Here is a 22,105-nt window from a genome sequence, read left to right as displayed (position 1 = left end):
CTCCTGATGCCTGCTCCTGGCGTTACCCACCTCGCCGAGTACACATGAGGCAACGACGACCGAGTAAGCAGGACTGGCATGTGAGAGAAGAAAACAAACTTACTGAATTGACAGATGTGTTCATAGTAATTAGACTCTGGCATTGCTGTTATAGTCACCAAGGGACAGCTGTTTCCAGACAGGGTTTCACACAACACATCTTTCCGAAAATAGATTTGCTGAGGATTGTGTGCGGATTCCAATTTTTGAAGATGCATCTTAATAAAAAGTTAAAAGCAAAGTATACAATCATTAAAAAAAAAACCCTGTGAGAAGTAGAAGTAAGTGCACCCAGATCTCCACATGACTCAAAGTGAATCCGGTTCCTAACCCCGTCTCTGAAGCCCTCAAGGGTCCAAACGCAGTTAAGTGTCAGTATTGGGGGAACTTGAGAGAGGGGATAGATATCCTTGCTCATTAACTGGGCAATAATACCAGTGGGGTCAGCGACAGCAGCCTGTAACAAGCACATTATTATTTCTGCAGCAAAACCTACGAAGAGTCACTCTAAATGGAATCAATATCCTAAATAAGCTCACATCAATTCAGGCCAGGCTTTGCTGCCAAACGGCTTATGCAAACATTTTTATAGCTTTCAAAGCCTTCTGAATTTTGAAATTTTATGACCGTAGAACTGCAACAACAACCTAAAATATGGAGAGTGAAAATCGTGCGGCATGTTTTTAAACCGTTTTTCCTGATTTCAAGATTAATACAGATTCATTATAAAATGTCTCGAAGAGACAGAAGGTACAAGAAGAAATTAAAAACACCCATAATTGCATCACCTAGATTACTACTAACGAATGTCAACTAACAAATAAACAGTCATATGTACAGTTATATGTAATTATATATAAGACTTTATCATCTGATGTTATCACTTAATAATTTATACATACACTTAAGTATACTCATAATTATACATGCTATACCACATCATTAAACATGTTGAATGTCTTTTGAAAATACGAGTTTTAATGGTTTTAGTCTATGGTTACACCAGAAATAAACTGTTCCATCCCTTATTTTAAGATACTTAGCTGGTTTCCAAACTTTGGCCTATGTTCATTCACATAATCATGATTTACTGCACGGTCACTATTTCAGGGACTGAAACTGTGCCCTCTGGGGATACAACAATGAATAAATGGACCCTAGCCTAGAAAAAATATAGAGCGCTATGAAAACTCAGAATAAAGGTAGAGGAGACTTGCCGAGGCTGGGCAGTGAGGAAGGTCTTCCAGAAAAAAACTACACTTAAAGTGACATCCAAAGGGTGAGTAAAAGGGATGGAAAGTGTGCTGTAGGCAGAAGGAAAGAACAAAGGAAGACTACAAAATAAGAAAGAAGAAGGGCATTTCAAAGACCTGAAAAAGATTCATGAGAGCTAGACCAGAAAGAAAAGGTGAAAAGTCAAGAATTTAACACAGAATGAAGGGCCTGGCAGACCAGTCCTTCCCAGAGCACAGTGTTTGTGCCACTGGGTAACATTAAGACAGCTAAGTGACATGTGCACAATCTTTAAAAATGTTTAATAGATATGTATTTTACTGAGAATTAGGAAAAAAAAAAAAGTCTAGCATATTAAACCTGTAATTCCACAGGTATTAACTTTGGATGAGGATAATCTTTAAAGAGTGAAATATTTTAAAGTCTATTTAAAGATAAATATTAAGTAAATAACAGCTCAAACAGTATGAGGAAATGGCAAAAAAAAACAAAAACAAAAACAAACAAACAAAAAAACTGTGCGAAGGAGTAGAAAAATGACTGAATGAACCATGGTAAGAATTTTAGACTTCATACAAACGGCAAGGCAAATTACTAAGGGGTTTTAAGCAGGGGATTTATACGATTAGATTTGCCATCAAAGAGCCCTCTTGCTACAGTGTGGGGATAAATGTGAGTTCTAGGACACCAGTTATAAAGAAGTTGGCAGGAGTCCAGGTGAGGAACAAAGGTAATGCCTGGTTGTGGCAGTGGGACTGGAAGAAAGTATGGAAATTTGAACTATATTAAAAAGGTAACATCAGTAAAGGACAGTAACATAACCATGTAAATGACAACACTACGTTTCTGATGCTATGTTAGTCACGCAGAAAGAGAACTGATTATACCTTCACTGTGGGTTGTAACCTTATTAAAATAAAGTGAGCCTCATTTAATGCTCTCAGCCTTGACATCTCTTCTGCTCTGTGGACTATATTTTCCTCTCATTTCTTCTGTCTAATAATTTGGAAGCTTGTTTCTAATCACAGTGCTCAAATTTCTTTCTGGGTTCTAAGATGATCATATCCTTGATCATTAGGACAGACATTCTGTTCTGAAAATAAATCTGCCCCAGGAATTACTTGAGTTCTTTGTTTTACAATGCAAATAATCAAAAAATCTCAAAAGAACCTACAAAACAACTCTTATACCCCACATTCTAAGCAATCTGGATCTAGGACTCCATATTAAACCATTAGAAGTAATGAATCCCCTACAGAAAAACTTATATTGCATCCATATTTTTCTACTGTTTTCTGCGAGATTCAATGCTTCTCATTAAACAAGTGGAAATCTCATCTAGTTAAAATCTGTAAATTGTGATTTCTAGATTTTTACCCAAAGATGGCAAGTAAAAATCACGTCAAATTTCCGGAGTATCTCTATTAAATAAAAATAAAGACCACATTCCCATTTTACTTTACTGATTACAACAAATATTGTATTATTTCCTGAAACTGTTAACACTGGATCTTTTTTTTTTTAATCTTATTAAAATATTAATTAAAGCAATGTTTCTTCAGTTATCTGACACATATACATGTAACACAGTAACGGTCACAGTGCAACTCAGTGAGTTCTCACCTGCAAAGTCGAATACGTGTACGGATAGTGATAGGCAAAGTAGCACACATCATCCTTATGCGGGAAACTGACAGTGAATGTAATTGTGTAGTAGGACTTCCCCTTCTGCCCGCCTGCAGCAACCGAACTTCTTGAGAAGTGATTTCTGCAGTAGAAGAGCATAAAACGTGTTTATTTCATCCACACCAAAATTCTGATTTTTCTTGCTATTTTATTAAACAGAATTTCAGGAAAAAAAGAAAAACCATCATTTGTAAAAAGTGTAACTTAAATACCCTTAAAAAATAGACTTGGTATTAATAAAGCAGTTAATTGCTATCAGCCAACATCATAACTTTCCACTCCTGGATTTATGAATTAAATAGTTACTGCTCTGCATGTCAATAAAGTTTTAGATCCCCATTCTTTGCTAGCCATACACATAACTGGATCTGGCAGGGATCACCAATGGCTGTGACAACCGTTAGATGAAAGGCTGATGGATCAGATGACAATTCCTGAATTCACTAATCAACTTTAAGATTACAAAAAGGAAATAACCAGAGATTATATGCTTCCTGATGTGATGCAATAGGAATTCCCTGCACCATCTATGAAGTATTCTCGTCGAAAATCAAACCTAAAGTTGATCAGGCTTCTAGATCTAACTACTGGTTTGTAAGAAATCGGTGGGATAGAAGAATTCATTAACACCTCAGGGCTGAAATCAGCAAAGTCCAAAATGCGGAAAATCCTGCATGACAAATGAGTGATCTAGTTTCTTCAATAAATAAAGGAGAAATTTAAAAAGAGAAAAAGGAGGCCTATAAATTGAGACTCAAGGGACATATCCACAAAAATCAAATGCAATGTGGGGTCCCTTGGTTGGACTGATTGAAACAAACCAACTATAAAGTAACATTTATGAGACAACTGAGGAAATCTGAACATTGCCTGGATATTTTATCATATTAAGGAATTTTCTTCAGTATGATAATGGCATTGTGGTTAAACTGTCTTAAATATGTATCTCTAAAAGACAAAAGCTTTTGAGATTTTGTGGATAAACTGTATCTGGAAATGCTTTAAAAAAACTCAGTGTGGAAGGAGGGGTGAAAGTGTAGCTAAAACAAAACCACGTGCTGATCACTGTTGAGACTGAACGATGCATACACGGGGGCCTCATTGTCCTGTTACCTGCTTTTGTAAATGTCTGGAGATTTCCCTAATAAAAAGCTTTTAAAACCACATATTACTTGCCAGACTTAAAATATCACTGGCGTATAATGAACTAAAGATGACTTTGTCAATCAACTTAATTTCTAAAATTCCAAATCACTGGGTATTTTTTAAGCCATGAACTGAAGGAAAATCCAGGGCCTCTAGATTATTTACTCATGCACAAAGGCATTCAAGGTAGAGCACATTCTTAGAACTAGTCTGGGATCAGGCTTTCTAATACAATTTTGTAAAAAATCAAGCTTGTTATTAATGAAAATAAAAGAACACTGACCTAAAACAAATTAGATTGTCTTCATTAACTTAACCACTATATCTTGACTCAATGACAGAGTGCTAAGGGTTGAGAAAAATTCAAAATAAGGTCTAGAAGTAGATCCTGCCAACTCATTCCCCCCACAAAATGTAACATCTAATTGAAGAGGTATTTTTGCCACCAGACTACAGCTACACCATGCTACAGCCACACACGGCAGTCCATAGGTTATGTCCTCTCATATACTCATGGAAGGCAGTTTAATTCTCATTTTAAAGATGAGACAAACAAGTATGAGAGGCCTTGGGCAACACGAAGTTAAGAGACGATGCAAATGCAGTAGATTTTAATCCCCACTATCTGGATTTCAGGCTTGAGGAAAGCAACTAGAACAGTGCTTGTTAGGTAGAAAGTGGTTAATATGTCTCTGTTGAACTGGCCTGAGTTCCAATTCCAGCTCTGGAAGTAGCCAAAAGAAAAAATAAAAACTAAACAGACAAAAAGCCTTGACATCACCTCTTACGTAGAACAACCACCTGTCATGCTTTGACCATTCATTTTACAGCATGAAATCATTGATTGATGATTTCTACTGTGCAAAAGCAGAGCATGAAAGAAATAACACTTTCTGAGAAAAAGCTGTTTCATCCTCTAACAAATTAAATCAGTCTGCCAAAATCTAACCAAGCACTTTTCACATCATCACTTCCTCACTCCAACTTTATGAGAAAGAAATAAATGATGAGAGTATTTTTATATTAGCCTAGCATTAAAAGAAACATGAAATTTATTCAGGGGAAGATAAATCACATATAAACTTTTACTTCTGTTCCTCATTGATTTACTATTTATTTTGCTAATAAAAGGGGGGAAACCCTACTGAGATGAAGTCCAAGGGACATTTCTTTCTGAGGAAGTAACAGTACCTACGCCCTAGGTTTTTCCAAAGCAATGACTAAACCGTTAAAAACAGCTTAATGTTAGAAGTCTTCCTCCTCTAACTGAAGAAACTAAAAGAGAAAGGGTACTAGTGTAAGTTAATAAGCACAATATAAAACATAAAAAGTCAAAACCCACTAAACAGAAGTGCCAGGATTAAGATGAATGACAGAGAAGAAAAAGGGATGTCTATTAACAGAGGAAATAGTGGATGAAAGTTATCTTGAAACATTACATGCAGAAACAGTAAACATAGGAAGCAAGGCATATGATAACCCTAGATTACTTGGACATGACGTTGAAGAACAGTCCAATTATTTCATGGAAGCAATAAATGATCTCTAGCACGTATTTCTAACTTGATAAGTCATCACCTATTTGACGTCAAAGCTGAAACAAAGTAACTGTGGAATACAGCTCCAGGTAAACTATTTTGGAAGTTAAAATGAGGCAGACATTTGCGTGCAGAAGCGATAAGAAGTATACTTAATATCATCGGAGCAACCAAAAAAGCGCTGTAAATTATTTCCTAGAATTTCTAATTTCGGTCTTATTCAATGAAGTTTTCAGAATTTTAAAGCTAAAACAGTTGAAGACACATCTAAGTAGGGGAGACAAGATTTGGACTGAAGTCTGTCTGTCTATATAAACACATTTTACTTCCACTAAATATGCCCCTTAAATGGATCTCAAATTTTAAAAACTCTGTTAGAAGTAACACTAAAGCATATCGCCACAATGCAAAGAACACAATAACTCTACCTTTTACTTTTAAGTTGAAATAGGATGAAGTTAATATTTCCTTCTGTAAACTGATGTCCTGTTATTCTCAGAATACTTACTTATAGTAACAAATGTCAGTCCCCACACGAATCCACCATGGTCTGGCATTTAATGCTTCCTGAACTGAATACATGAGCGGTTGCATACCTTTCACAGGGAGAGAAGCAAAAAAAAAAAAAAAAAAAAAAGAGAGAAAATTCTTTTCAGAATTTTTTGAGTTAAAAATTAATCTTGCCATTGTAAAAAGCACCAAACATTCAGGAGAGCTAAAATAAAATACATTTTAGTTTTTTAGTATGTATTTTTAAAAAAATCTGAGATCTTTCTTTAAAATCTCCTAAATCAATCAACAATATGTTCTTATTGCCAGTTTTAAAAAACTAAAATGGGATTATAACTTCAATGAGTGAAGTCATTAAACTTTTTTCTATTACCTTTTCTTATTAGATCAGTTAAAAATAACAAAGAACACACATTACATATAAAAATAACAAGGAATGTATGTTATATATATTATGTATATTCCTTATCACAAGTGAAACAGACAAAAACATACTAAAAAGTTAAGTATGATCACCTCTCTAACTCTCCACAGATTCCATCCACACTGAGGTAAGGAAAACAACGCCACCAAAATGGCACGGCTGCTTTCTTCCTCAACCTCCTCCATACAAACAGGGATTTATAGCACCAGGGAGCATGAGGAAGGGGGGAGGAGGGGGGACTGGTAACAAGCACAGAGTTAAATAGTATATTTTCTCGGGTAGTTTTAGAAATATACTTTCCACATAAACTTTAAAATCATCTTACCCAATTTCATAAAATAATGTACTAGGTTTCTAACTGGAATTAATGAAATTCATATTTTAATCTTGGAAAGGCTGACGATTTTTATTGAGATATAGTTTGACTTTTCTTAAATTCCAACTTAAAGATAAAGTCATTTTCTTCCTGCAGAACCATTATGTTAAACTTCTGAGTATTTTCATCAGTCTTTAATAGTCTCTTGGGTTTTCTAGGCATGTAAATCATATCATTTGCAATTTAAAATATTTTATCTCCTCTTTTAATATTTATATCACTTTATTTTCTGCTTTTATTGTATTGAGAGACATGAAACAACATCAAAACAATTCTGAATATTGCCATAAGAACAAAACTCTATCTTGTTCATAATTTTAATCAAAATATTTTCCTATTCAATGTAATATTTGCCAATTGTTTTTTACAAACCAACTTTATCATATTTAAATAATAAAAAGAGCTAACACTGAATAATTTATATGCGCCAGCCACTGTTCTAAGTCTTTTTACATATGTTAAGCTATTAACTCCTCATCACTACCCTCTATGGTAGGTGCTATGGTTATTCCCATAACTGGAGCAGTTTCTTCCATAATTTCTATTAAACTTAAGTGTTTTAATTAGTTTATCAAATTTCAGCATCCACTAATAGAATTACATGGCTTTTCTCCTTTAACCTGCTGAGGCAGTAAATTATGTTGACCCTAGCATTCCAGGAAAATGCTGTTCTTTTACTGGTAATGATTAAATTGACTAAATTTCATTTAGAATTCTGCACCTAAATATTGGTCTTTTACTTAAAAAAATTACCTTTACCAAGGATTGGTATAAGAATACACTAGCTTCAGAAAATATATTTTAAAACTGTCCATCATTTATTGGAATAAAAGCACAATCTATTTTTTTAAAGTAAATATAAGTCAGCTGGAATATCATCGTGATATGGTGACTAATATATTTTTATTTCCTTTTCAACAGTTCTAATCTGTTCAGAATCTCTACTTTTTCCTATTTTCAGAATTTCTATGTTTGTTCCATTTCTATCTTGTGATCTTTGACATTTAAAAATATTCTCTTACTTCTTTTGGTATTTTTTTTTTTTATCTTTCTAGTATCTTAAGTTCAGTACTTATTTTTTAAGTACTTAAAAACTGAGTACTTAAGTTGAATAATAACTTATTTTCAGTCTTTTTTAATTTTAAATAATGCAGTTATTAGAGGTGTTCTATTTTCCTCTAAATACTAGTTTAGCTGTGTTCCATAAGTCTATAAAGTGATCTCCTTTGCAGTACTTTCTACATTAGAGCCATCCAATTGGACTTTGTCAGAATGAAAATGTTTCATATCTGCACGGTCCAATGTGGCCACCACTGGCCATACGTGGCTGTTAAGCACAGGAAAAGAGCCTAGCGCCACTAAAGAACTGAATTTTAAATTCTCACAATAACTGTCCCCTAATGAGGTTGTATTTCTTGGAGGTTTTGCTCCACCTATGTGGGTGCCATGTGGTTATGGCTGTTGTGTTGTATAAAGGCTTGTGCTCTATACATCAAAGAAAATCATCAACAAAATGAAACCTCAACCTAACAAATGGGAGAAAATATTTGCAAATCATGTATCTGATAAGGGGTTAATATCCAAAATACATGAAGAACTCATACAACTCAATAGCAAAAAATCTAACTGAAAAGTGGGCAGAGGATCTGAATGGACACTTCCCAAAGAAGACACAGAGATGGCCAACAGGTACATGAAAAGGTACTCAACATCACTCGTCGTCAGGAAAATGCAAACCAAAACCGCAATGAGATATCCCCTCTCACTTGCTAGAATGGCTATTATTAGAAAGACAAGAAATAACAAGTGTTGATGAGAATGTGAAGAAAAGAGAACACTTGTGCACTGTTGGTGGGAATGTAAATTGGTGCAGCCACTATGGAAAACAGTACAGAGATTGCTCAAATAATTAAAAATAGAGTTACCATATGATCCAGAAGTTCCACTCCCTCGTATTTATCCTTAAAAAAAACAAACTCAAAAAGACGTAAGGACCTCCCCATGTTCAACGCAGCATTACTTAACAAGAGTCAGCACACGGAAGCAACTTAAGTGTCCACTGATGAATGAGTGGATAAAGAAGACGTGGTATATATATATAATGTGTGCATGATTGTATGTGTGTGTATGTAAGTATAATGGAATATTATTTAGCCATAGAAAAGAAGGAAATCTTGCTATTTGCAACAATATGGATGGAACTTGAGGGCAATACACTGATAAGTGAAATAAGTTGGAGAGAGAAAGACAAATACTGTATGATCTTGCTTATGTGTGGAATCTTAAAAAAATTTAAAAATTAAAAAAAGCCAAAAAACAAATTCATAGACACAGAGAACAGATGGTGGCTGCCAGAGGCAGGGGATGGAGGGGTTGGTCAAAGTGGTGAAAAGGTATGAACTTCCAGTTATAAAATAACTAAGTCATGGTGATACAACATACAACATGGTGACTACAGTTAATAATACTAAAGTGCATGTATGTAAGCTGTTGAAGAGAACAGACCTTAAGAATTCCCAGCACAAGAAAAAAAAGTCTGTAACTATGATGATAGGTGATGGATGTTAACTAGACTTAATGTGGTGATCATTTCACAATGTATACATTGAATCAGGTTGTACACCTGAAACTAATACAATGTTATATGTCAATTATATCTCAATGAGAAAAGGTCTGTAATCATTATAGCATCTTCAAGGACTGCAACTTGTAAATTCACAGTGTCTAGTCAGTGCTTTTGACCCTGAATTATTCTTTATCTGACATTAATATTACCACTTTTCCTTTATTTTATTTGCACTTACAGAGTTTATCTCTGCCCAACCATCTATTTCAGCTTTATCACTTAATACACACACCCACACACATTGTCCCTTCCCTACACACTGTGTAACTTTCAATATCTGGCCTTTGAGGACACTTCGGCTCAGAGTAATGACAGATACACGGTGCACTTCATTCCATCCATCTTATTTTCCTCCTACTGGTCACTAAATGCTTCGTCTCCTTCTTTACACCTTCTTATTCTACTTGCTTGGTTACCTTTTTCCCCATTTCCTTTCCTCCTTCTGTCACTTGGAAGCTTTCTACTGTGCTTCTCAATTCCACCTCCCATCCTAATAGTTAAGATTAACTGGCATTTCTCTAAAACTGTATCATATTAAATAACCAAGCAACCCCACCAAGACAAGTTAGCCTTCACTTCTCCCATGGCACCCCTTTTAAAATGTTTTTACTTAATACATTTTTATAAATTCCCAGTCTTCCATCTTGAGATCTTTTTCTTCACTTATTTTTCTCAGGGAGGGTTCACAGGAGCAGATTTTCTGAATTCTACACGCACAAAGATGAAGTCTGTTGGCAGTGACAAAGGAATGACAGACTTTGCAAAAGACATCTGGCTATCCTCTAGCTTCCAGTGACAGAGATGAGAAGTCCAATACTAACCTCATTTCTCCCCACGCAGGACAACACAGTGATTAGAGCACATGGCCTGTGACCAGACTACCCGGGTCTGGATTCCAGCGTCACCACGTGTCAGACGCATGATCCCTGGCGGATAACTAAACCACCTACTGCCCCCTTGTTTGTTGTGTGGATTAAGAGTGCCCCATGTGTCGGCAGTAAAAGAAGACCTGGCACATGACAAATTTTCAATAAATGTTAGCTGCTGCTATGATGATGATGATATAAGTTCTTCTAAAGTAGAAGTATGTTAAGATTTTCACTTTATACCTGAAACTCAAGTATTTCACTGGTACATATAAAAGATTCCTGTCTTCCCTATTTCTTCCTAGGAGTCAGCAAGCCATTTCAGTGTGAAACCTCCACCTCCTCCAGGCACACGAAACTCATAATAATGCTTAATTGCAGGAAAGGCGGAACAAGGTTCAGGCTGAGGTCAAAGAGCATATTAGACTTATCTGAAGTGTTCCAATTTTATAAAAGACAATGTATTCTTATATCACTTTTTAAATGATGGTTCATTCTGGTTACAGTGAAGGGAGCTACATTTGGGAAGTCTTGACTATAACAGAAACCACCTGAACAAAACAGGCTGCCCCCATAAGAATCAATCAAATGAGGTAACTCAGATCGAGTTAACCACACTCTACTCAACCTGATATAGAAAGGCCATACTTGGGTAACTGATTTAGTCTTTAGCCAAAGGGTAAGTCTTTACGTGTATCAAATAAATATGCTAAGAATTGTCCGTCTGGCCACCTGGATACAGATAACCAAAATATTAAATTGCCACAGTGAAACCAGGATCCACTGGCACTGGCCTCTAATAATATCCATGGAAAGGCCGAAGTTGTGCTGACAGCATGCGCAGTACCAGGTGCGGATACAGAGACGGACAAGCACTCAACGTACCGGGAATCACAGACATAACGTTTTCAAGTGGAGGCTGACACCCTCATTTAACAGATGAGGGGGACAAGAAGAGTCTAAAATGGAGCTTGAACAGCCTGAAGGTACCTATCACAAGCTGCACGTGTCACCTGGACTCAGTAACTCTACGGAGAAAAAATATATGCTTCGAATACGGCTGGTGTTACAGTAAGGAGTCATACTAAAAATAGAAAGGTGAGATTCTTGGTCTGGTGGATAACGGTAGCCATTTGAATCAGAATCCCTCCACACATCCTCACCAAAAACAAATAAATAAATTCAGCAAGTAGCACAAATAAAACCTCACATGCCCCAGGCCTTCAGCTTCACCGCCAAACGGAATACAGCAAACTTCTAATTACCTGTAAGTAGAAAAATGGGCAAAGATACGAGGGAAATGGAAACAATAAAGCAGGGGTTGAAATCCTGAGATCAAAGTAGATTTCAGGCCAAAAAATACTAAGTGAGACAAAGAAGGAATTTTATAAAGTTAGAATTCACAGTGAAAATAGAGCAAGACTATGCACCAGGTAAGACCAATTTCCTACATGAAGCATAAGCTACAGGAAATACTGAAGTAAAATAGAAACATATTATTGATAGTAGACTCTAACGCTCCACTCTCAGTACAAAACAGACAAATTGAACAAAAATTAAGAATATGTATATAGATCTAAATAATAGAATTAATAAGGCAAATCTTATGTACGCATGTAGAACACTGTGTAGTGATAATAGAGAATATACGTTCTTCTCAGAGTCTGTGGAATAGTCACAAAAATTGAGCATATATTAGATCAACAGGAAATATAAGTCCCATAAAAGAGGAATCTTACAAACAAAACTCTCTGATGACCATGTAATAAAACTAGAAATTAAAAACAAAATGGAAAAAAGCAGAAAGGACACCCATGCGGGGGGGGCAGGGGAGGCAGGTTGACTTGGGTGTCAGACCCTGAATGAGGTGAGGAGGGCGTCTGCCCAGAGGTACAGAGCAGAGACAGCTACATATGCTGGAACTGATCAAATAAGCAAACATATTAAGAATAATAGAAGCCACAGTTCCCCAAGCTGGAGAAGGAAGTTGTGAATATGTAGGGAAAACTAGAAAATGAGAATAAAGCCTGTGGAAGTGACGGTGTCAGTGTGACCTCATAGAGACACTGTGTGTGTACATATGTGTGTGTGTAGCATATAACACACATACACACACAGAAATAAACATACACACACATATAAACTACTATAAACGAAAATCCTGTACAAATGTTTGTATATACAAACATATCCCCTACGTCTATCCATGGACAGGTCCAACAACAATGTACACACTATGCACACAGATCTTGTTTTTAAATACCATTCTCCACTAAAACAAAGCAGTGCTCTTTGAAGAAATGACTGTTTCTAGGCAGAAGCAGGGAAAGGCAAGATGAGCCCTGAGCATCTTGTGCCAAAAAGCAAGGGTGCCCTGAAGAATGATGGGGACAAGTCAGAAGAACACACAAGCCAGCATGAAGGGATCCCAATGGCCAAATCTTTGGAAATTTAAATATTAAATAATAATAATAATAGCAGCAAATCACAACCCACTAAGACAGGAAACCAATTCTATACCGATATTCATATGTAAAATATTTACTAATAACAAAAAGAAAAATGGTAACTTTACAATGAAGATGCCTGGCAGACACCAACTTAATCAAGTGATTAAATGATTATTACCAGTAACAGAACAGGCAAAAAATCCTGTATCACCAGAACACAGCATCACTTCTGTGATATTCCTGCCAAAGATGACTGACTTAAATCATACCGTGAAGAACAGGAGACAATCCCAAACTGAGAACCATTCTACAAAGTAAGTGGTATAGTTTTCAAAAGTGTCAAGGTCATGAACCTTAAAGACCGCAAAACTGTTCCTGGCTAAAATAGTCTAGCGACTTGGCAACTAAATACAGTGTGTGGTTTGAGCTGAATCCTTATGCAGTTAAGGTCATCACTGAGAAAACAGGTGAAACTAAAATAGGGGTCTAAGGATTAGATGGGATTCATGTACCTACGATAATCTCCTCATGTTGACAGCTATCCTGCAGTTAAACAGAAAAATGCCATGTTTGCGCAAAACATACCGGAAGTGTTTTCTAGGGTGATCAGGCATCACTTTCCATGCCCAACGTGGATAAAGAGTACTTTTCTGTAAGTTTGAAATTATATATAAAAAACATTTAGAAAACGATGATCATAAATTGAACGAGTCTCTTGATAGATACTTTGTGTGCATCATTTTATGTTTCTAATGGGATCTTTATAGTTCTTCCACCCATTGCCTCACTTTATTTAACAAATATTTACTAAACATCAACTAAATGCCTTACTATAAATACAGTGGTCAGCAACAGAAATACTCTCCCTGGCCTTGTAGAATATACACACAAGCTTGGTGGGGGAAGGGGGCGGACACAAGGAGGGGAAGTATTAATTAGCCACATACAAAAACAACATGGAACTGTGAAGAGCACCCTAAAAGGAGAAAATTGCAAGGAACTCTTATGAAGGGGACCGATGCAGTCCGGGGAGTCGGGGAAAACTTCTTTAGTCAAGAGACAGCTCAGCTCAACTTCAAAGTACGGAATCAACTAATGTGAGTGAGGTGGGAATGCGACAGAATTGACTCCAAAATTCCATTTTGTTGCCTGCTTCCACATATGTTCACTTTATGTAAGAAGCTGGTTTAAAATCTTCATGTCTCTGGGAGACTTGGGAGAGGAAGGGTGAGGGAGAAAGAGGGAGCTCCCCCTGAAAGCGCCACGTTATCAAAACGCAAGACTGCCATCTAGTGGTGACTTGAGCAAACCTCCTTCAAGTGATGGGGGCAAGGGGAGAGGAAGGGCTGGATAGGACACGTACGTACCAGCATTATACAGGGACATCCATTCTCAAACACAAATTCACAAAAAATATTCATTGTGAGAAAACCAAAGCTAAGAATACCATGTATTTAATGGAATTACCTAAAAATTCTCCAAGAAAAGGGCAACTTGAGAAAAAAAGCAACTAACTCTGTCCATGTGGGGGGCACTGCCAAAGAACAAGACCTCTATTGGGCACATGTGCTAGAAGAACCCAACAACTAAATACTCTCCCAAGCAGCACGTCCCAATGAAAAGCCAAAAAAAATTTTTACAATTTCCTAATTATTTCCTGACTTCAATCATGTATGGCAATTAAGTAAATTCTTCTGGCTGAAGAAGCTTCCACTGCAAATATTTTCTTTAGTCATCAGTCCCGTCTCTGCAGTGAATTCAACATGAATCTGACGACAGGAACATTAAGTACCTAGCTAGTTATCATTTCTTGAAGTGTTGAACTCTAATTTACTAAAATATTGGCCCCTTCTGACTCCCCTGATGTTCTTACATGTCAAGATTTGTCATTTGCTGCATTAACAGAACAAATCTAATAGTAGAGTTCATTTAAAAATTACAGCTACCTAACAACTCCTTCCGCAGTTTCTACCAACTTCCTAATTAAATACTTACAAACATAGAAAAATAAAAAGAGTCACAACAGACATCTTCTTGTCAGAATCTGGGAGGAATCTCTACCAAACTTAAGGCAGATGGAGCAGGACTGAGAAAAGTCCAGTGCAGAATATGCTTCACAATCTATTTTTATGCATACATCTTATGGATTCCCACAGCTAAAAAACCTGTTGTACTGCACCTTGAAGGCCCTTAAAGAACAACATATAAAGAAAATAAAGGAGAACAAAAATAGAAAATAGGAAAAAAAAAAACAAAAACCAAATGTATCAATTAAAAAAAATTTTAAATAGGTTAAAATCACGTATTAAAAGACAAAGGTTGAACAACAAAATGCAACCTCTTACTTATAAAAAGAATCAGCTAGATGTACCAAACAAATTCAAACCAATATAATATAAAAATAGAATTCAGAGCAAAGGATACTGAATGGAATAGGTATGACTATTTTATACTGTTAATGGGTATATAAAGGAATAAAGAAAAGTTATAAACGTCTATGTGCTAAATGATACTGCATTGAAACAGAAATACATATATATTTAAATGAGGTCTTGACAGAAACATAACAGATGTGAGAGACATGTTTTTTTAAGTCTTTGGCAAACAGAGAAGATACAAAATAAACAAGGATACAGAAAACTAATAAATGGATTTACAACAATAAACTTAACAATGTATATTAAATTATGTTACCAACAAAGAATATATATTATATTCCAAGAGCCCATGAACAAAAAAAAATCGACTAGGTATTAAGCCATAAAAATTATTCCAAATCATAAATTTCACATCTGTGAACAAAACTGATTAAAATGTGACTATAATAAGAAAAATCATGACCAAAGTAATTTAACCACTAAAAATATAACAAGCCCCTTCCTAAATAATTCTTAGGTCAAAAAGGATACTTAAACCACACAAAAAGAAGCAACGTAGAAAATAACACGGAGGTCTTAGCATCAAACTCTAGAGGAGAGGGGTACAGAATCAGGCTGTAACTGAGATCCGATACGAAACCTTAATGCTCACAGAGGAGAGAGACCCTGAGCCCACCACCTCTCACAGGCACAGCTAAAGCACAACTATCTGCTGAACCATCAGTGGCAAAGGCCAGAACCTCCCAGGGAGCATCTTCTACAACTAAATATATAAAGCAGAACCACAATGAGACAGGTTGGGAGGGCAGTCATGGCGCAGTCAAGACCTCTGGGCGGGCAACGCACAAACAGGAGAATAAGTATCACTGCAGAGGTTCCCCCCGAGGAGCCAGGGGTCGGAGCCCCACATGAGGTTCCCCAGGCCAGGGTCCCGCACCAGGAAGACAAGCCAGCAGGGTTTACTTTCAGGAGAGCCATGGGGCTGTGGGACATAGAGATTCCACGCCACACAAACTCACACATGCTCCAGGACCCAGGGAAGAAGTAATCTGAAAGGAGCCTGCGTCACACCCACCTGCTGGTCTTGGGAAGCCCCTCGGAGAGGTAGGAGGAACCTGGAGCTCGCCTAAGCACACAGGTGCTGGGGGCACCCATTCTGGGGAGCTTGCTGTACCAGGAGGACACTGGTGCTGGCAAGCGCCACTGTGGAATCCAGCCTACTGGCCCCAGGGCCCAGCCCGTCCCCCACCCAACAGCCTGGAGGCTCCAGTTCTGGGATGCCTGAGGCCAAGCAACCAGAACACAGCCCCATCCACCAACAGGCAGGCTGTCCTAAGACCCCTTAAGACCCCTGAAGTGACAGCCACCCCAGACATGGCCACGTCCACCAGAGAACCTAGGACCCAGCCCCACACACCAGTGTGTGGGCATGAGACCCGGGACCCCTAGCGCAATACTTAAAAATGCAGGTAAACAGACATGGATAGAACTTACAAAAAGAAAACTGAAAAACTTAGATGAGGGCATAAAAAAGTTGAATAAATAAATATACACACCATGTTCCTAAGTGGCAAGGTTTAACATAAGAAATCTGATTTCTCCCATATTATTGCATAAGTTTAGCACAATGGAAATTTGGGAGCACTTGATAAAATTATTCAGAATAAACTATGCGAGAGAATATTTAGTACAATAATGTTTTTCTGAGTAGTATTTAAAATAGAAAGTAATTAGAAACAACTTGCTGTAACAGGTTCACTAAACACTGCAGTAATCATCTCATGATGTTAAGTCAAATCATTACGTTGTGCCCTTTAAACTTATATGGTGCTGTATGTCAATTATACCTCAATAAAACTGGAAGGAAAAAAACAACTTTAATGTCCAACGAAAGAAGATTTTGGTAAATAAGATTTGGAACTGTCACAGGATGTCCATGAAACTCTGTTTCAGAGGGATATTTAATGATCAGAAAAATATTGATGATATAATGTTTGGTTAAAGTACAGCCTATGAAACTGCATGGGTTATAAGCCTTATGTTTTTAAATAAATATATAACTATATGTATGTACAAATCACATACTGCAGTATTAAAAAGGCTGGAAAGAAGAACAAGCATTAAAAGAAGTATCTCTGGATGATGTAATGTTGATGGTTTTAATTTTCTTCTTAACATCATTCTGTTTTCCAAATTCCCTACAAAGTGCGTTTGGAAAGTTTGATACACATACCAGAATACCCAAAGGGCAAGGGGTAAGGAGGAGGGGAAGCTTACAACTAAAGCAGCCATCTGTCTCACTGTTTTCATTTAGTTTTAGTTATAGAATTTTATTCACTTTAAATTTAAAATGACACTAAAGGAAGAAGTTATTTATCACATAGTAGTACAGTTTTTTAAACTAGAGAAGCACTGCTCTCAAGCGTATACTTTTAATTACAAAAAATTAAAATATTTTAATGGAGTAAGTGTATTATTTTATAAAAGTGAATAAATAGTAAAAATGCCATCTACCTACAGCAGTAGAATTTGAAAATTGTATTCACTATTGTTTCAGGAATAAATATGCCTTTATATTTTACTTATAAGAGGCATGGAAAATACAAACATAATTACATTTAATTAATTGTCCTTTACTCCTCTAAAATATTACGTTAGCAGTATAATTATAAGTTAAATACTGAAAACACAAGATTCTTTACTTATTTTGGTATTATTCTGAATGATTTTCAATTAAGGTAATTTTTAAAGTTATATGAAGGTTTAAGGTCAATAGACATTTCTAAAAAATATGATATTCAATGACTAGTAGTCACACCCAAAGTCATAAAGACTGCGAAATAGATTTTATCAAGAACATTCATATAACTATTCATGCAAATCAACATAACCACTAAATTCTTAGACGAAATATATATATTCACAAGAATAGATCATTTAAAATTAGATTACTTAAAACATTTTCAAAACTTTAGAAAATTTTTATAACTAAATCAGATATTATGCAACCTAATTTTCGTATAATTATTACATTAAATTAGTGAATCTGACTAAAGCTTTATCCCATATATGTGAAGGAATTATCCGGAGTATACAATTTCCTATTTTCCGTATAAATAATGACAATTGGGAACCTCTTCAACTCTTGAAAGCTTCCGTTTTCAGATATGCTCTCTTATAGAGAATCATCATATTCATGCTTTTAACAACTTAGAACATTTATGTAAAACATACGATATGGCATTTTATGTCTTTGCTGTTAAAAGCTTTTCAATCTTTACAACAAATGATTGAGACCCCCGAGAAACTGTAACTTGTCATACATAATACATCTGCTTCTCCTCAACCCACAGTGAAAGTGGGGTTTTTGCATGACAGAAAAAAAATTATTTTCTTTTACACAAAAATTCTTATCACCAGATAAAATACTTAAAATTTGATATTTTAATTTTAAATGACCGATATTAAGTTTATACAATTATATTATCTCCCACTGGTATAACATTTGACTATAAAGGCCTGATGCCTTGGCAAATAACCATAAGTTTTATATTTATTAAAGTACCAAGTACAAAGCCTTAAATGAAGCTATAAATTTAATATTTTTGCTGGTACAATAGCAGGGTTTTCAAAAGTTGTCTCATGAGAAAACCAATGAAACAATCAAAAGAAGTTAATTCTTTAAAAACATCAACAAAACTGACAAACCTCTAGCAGGACGGACAAAGAAAAAGAAAGACAAGACACACATTACTACCATCAGGAATGAAGCAGGGGCTATCACTACCGGCCCTGCAGACATTAAAAGGGCAGTAAGGGGATACTATGAACAACTTTAAACACATATTTGAAAATTCAGAAGAAATGGATCAGTTCCTAAAAAGCACAAACTACCATAACTCACTCAAGGTGAAACAGGTAATTTGAATAGCCCTAAAGCTATTAGAGAAATTTAATTCCTAATTTCAAAGACTACCAAATAAGAAATCTCCAGGCCCCGATGATTTCATTAGAGAATTCTACCAAACATTTAAGAATTAACACCAAATCTACACAAGCTCTTCAAGAAAATAAGAGAAGGGAGTATTTCTCAACTCATTTTATGAGGTCAGTATTACCACCATAGGCCAAAACCAGATACAGCACAAAAAACAAAACAAAAAAACCCCTATATAACTCAATATACCTCCTGAACATAAATACAAAAACTCTAACAAAATATTCCCAATTATACACAATGATCAAGTAGGGTTTATTACATAGATAAAGTCGGTTCAGTATTCAAAACTCAATCAATAGAATATACCATACCGACAGGCTGAAGGAGAAAAATCACACGATCAGACCAATTCATGCAGATAATGCATGTGTCAAAATTCAACACCCATTCATAACAAAAACTCTCGGCAAACTAGTAATAAAAGGAAACCTTACTCATTACATTTTAAAGGGCTTGCCTTTACAAGGGTAACTTTTCACCGATAAAGCAAAGCTTATTTTATTTCAAATCTTGCATAAATATCCAAATTTTAAGAATGAGGGAAAACAAAAGAACACTGAAACTTTAAAAAAAAAAAAAAAGTAGTTTTTTTTTCTTTTAAATTTCTATCCTACAGCTATGATGCCTACATGCCCTCTAAGTTGTGAGAGAAAATTGTCTTACCATAATTAAATTGACTGTTGGACTTTTCACAGTTAATGATGTTAAACCTATAAGCAATGCTTGGTCGCATTCCACTGACTTCAAAGTAAAACCACTGATGATAATGATTGCTATTTATATCTGAGTTCAGAATGAGGTCATATTCATTTCTGAAAACATAAAATAAAGAAATCTGATGAAAATTAGGAAAATATCTGCATACATACAAAATGAGAAAATTTTTAATGACTTACTTTCTAATTTGAATTACTTTGCGTAGATTCCCAGATTCAAATTTGGAGTTAAACTTCAAAATATCTCCTTCTTCTGGAATGGTGTAACTGAATAAAATTTTAAAGTAAGAATAACAAAATATATTGCATTTAAACAGGTGAACAGAAAGTAAACAAACCAAACCATACTACAGATTAAAAATACACTTAACTATTGCTACCTCACCCTCTTCATTATTTTTAAACCAAAGAACAAAACCAACATAAGCAAAACACAAACTCTGGCTAAAAATTGTAACTACAAGTAGAGATTTATTCCTACATTTACAGTGAATGTGAATCACAAAAATTTTTGCCTCACTGAATGTCATTTCTAAATACTAAAAATCTTACAGAAAAGACGAGACATTTTTTAAAGTACATATGACCCGTATTGAGTAACAATAATTCTAATAAACCATGCAGTCCTCAAGTGAAACTATTATTTTTCATTTAGAGAGCTTACATTACCTATTATCTTCTTTAATGAGCACCAAAAAGGTGGTATTACCCTCATTTTTACATATTCATTACTACTTTAGTGTTTACTGAGCAAATTCTAGATGCCAGATACCGTTTTAGTTATTTGTCTGTTTCCCTCACGGAATTCAAGTTCTCATTCTTCTGGAGCTTACATTCTAAAAGGGGAAAACGCACACCCCAAGAAGCTCTATGATTCTGTCCAAAGTCATCTCAGTGAGAAATACACTGGTACGCTATACTCAGGGTTCCTGAGGTTCTGTTTTTACCACATCTGCCTGGTCTACATGACACAGAATTATAAACACTGAAGTGAGTAAGAGATTATGACTAAGGTGGATTTGTTTTTCATTTTTGAGACAATAATTTCAAATTCAGTCATTAGCTCTGATACAGCTTGACTCTTAACTCTCTAACAAAAATCTTTTTAAAATGTTTTATTTCCTCCAAATAAGACCAGCAAAATGTGACATTTCTCAAAAATATTAGAATGTTAGGCGAGAGGGAAATTCCACTTGAGGGCTGGTTAAATTTCTCATTTCAGGAGACAAAGGACTAAATGGTAGTACATTCATCATTTGTAATTTTCATTCATTTACTCATATTTAAACCATAAAACGTGATGGTATTGGTGATCATCCTAACTTGTAAACGACACTAACACATCAAGGATCACAAAACGAAAGGCTTAAAGGTCAGGTAAGAACTTGAAGGACTGAAGCCGACTGTAAGTGGTGAGAGACGAAAAGAGAGAAGTGCAGACCGTGGAGAGTTAGCCAGCCAGCACGTTCCTTCCAAAGACGGTGGTAATTTGCTGTCCTAACAAAATGAAGCCTCAGTATTACAGGACAAAACTGCAGCATTCCTGTGAAATCTCCAGTCTCTTAAGTGGAGGTAATTTCAGTTTTTAAAAAGCAAAACATCAGTTTGTGACTTTTACCTTATTTAAACCCACTAAAAAGTCCTCCTAAGGGACAAACAAATGCTTGTGATATATCCAATTTAAGTAAATAAACATGATTCACTATTACATTACCATTACATCCCTGCTAAAAGATAAAAACATGGTGGGGGTAAGCTAGGGGGAAGTTAACTACATTTTTTAATTTTAAAGAAAACACTGAAATTTTACAGTAAAAATAAAACCAATAAAAGTAAAACAAAAGACAAAACAGACTTACTTTGGATTATCTAAGTCATATACCACTCGATCTATGATATCACTCTGATGTATTAGCCTCTCAATATCTTGAGCAATTTTTGTCCTGAAATCATAAGAGAGAAGTTTGACCAAAATTCATTATTATATGCCAAGGCACCACTTTTTCCAAAAGAAATGTTGGATAAGAAAAAAGTGTAAACTGATAAAAAAAAAAAAAGTCTTAAAATAGAAATGATCATTCCTCTATATATTTTGCATACAAAAAATTATCAATACA

General features: G+C 35.6%; 1 protein-coding gene across 3 annotated transcripts in view; it reads right to left on the bottom strand.

Annotated features, from left to right (window-relative positions):
• Positions 1 to 22,105, bottom strand: part of AGTPBP1 (ATP/GTP binding carboxypeptidase 1) — a 133,348-nt gene that overhangs the window by 25,729 nt on the left and 85,514 nt on the right. For all 3 annotated transcript variants that reach the window (XM_031447163.2, XM_010974875.3, XM_031447164.2), the window contains exons 15-20: positions 21,848 to 21,931; positions 20,169 to 20,255; positions 19,936 to 20,084; positions 6,151 to 6,238; positions 2,896 to 3,040; positions 104 to 257 (exon numbers count right to left, since the gene is read on the bottom strand). In XM_031447163.2, the coding sequence (XP_031303023.1) occupies positions 104 to 257; positions 2,896 to 3,040; positions 6,151 to 6,238; positions 19,936 to 20,084; positions 20,169 to 20,255; positions 21,848 to 21,931 (707 nt within the window). The remainder of the gene's footprint in view (positions 1 to 103; positions 258 to 2,895; positions 3,041 to 6,150; positions 6,239 to 19,935; positions 20,085 to 20,168; positions 20,256 to 21,847; positions 21,932 to 22,105) is intronic.

Source organism: Camelus dromedarius, chromosome 10 (genome assembly GCF_036321535.1).
Source record: "Camelus dromedarius isolate mCamDro1 chromosome 10, mCamDro1.pat, whole genome shotgun sequence".
Lineage (NCBI taxonomy): Eukaryota > Metazoa > Chordata > Mammalia > Artiodactyla > Camelidae > Camelus > Camelus dromedarius.
The sequence above is the reverse complement of the archived record's forward strand: the minus strand, read 5'-3'. Positions and strand labels throughout refer to the sequence as shown.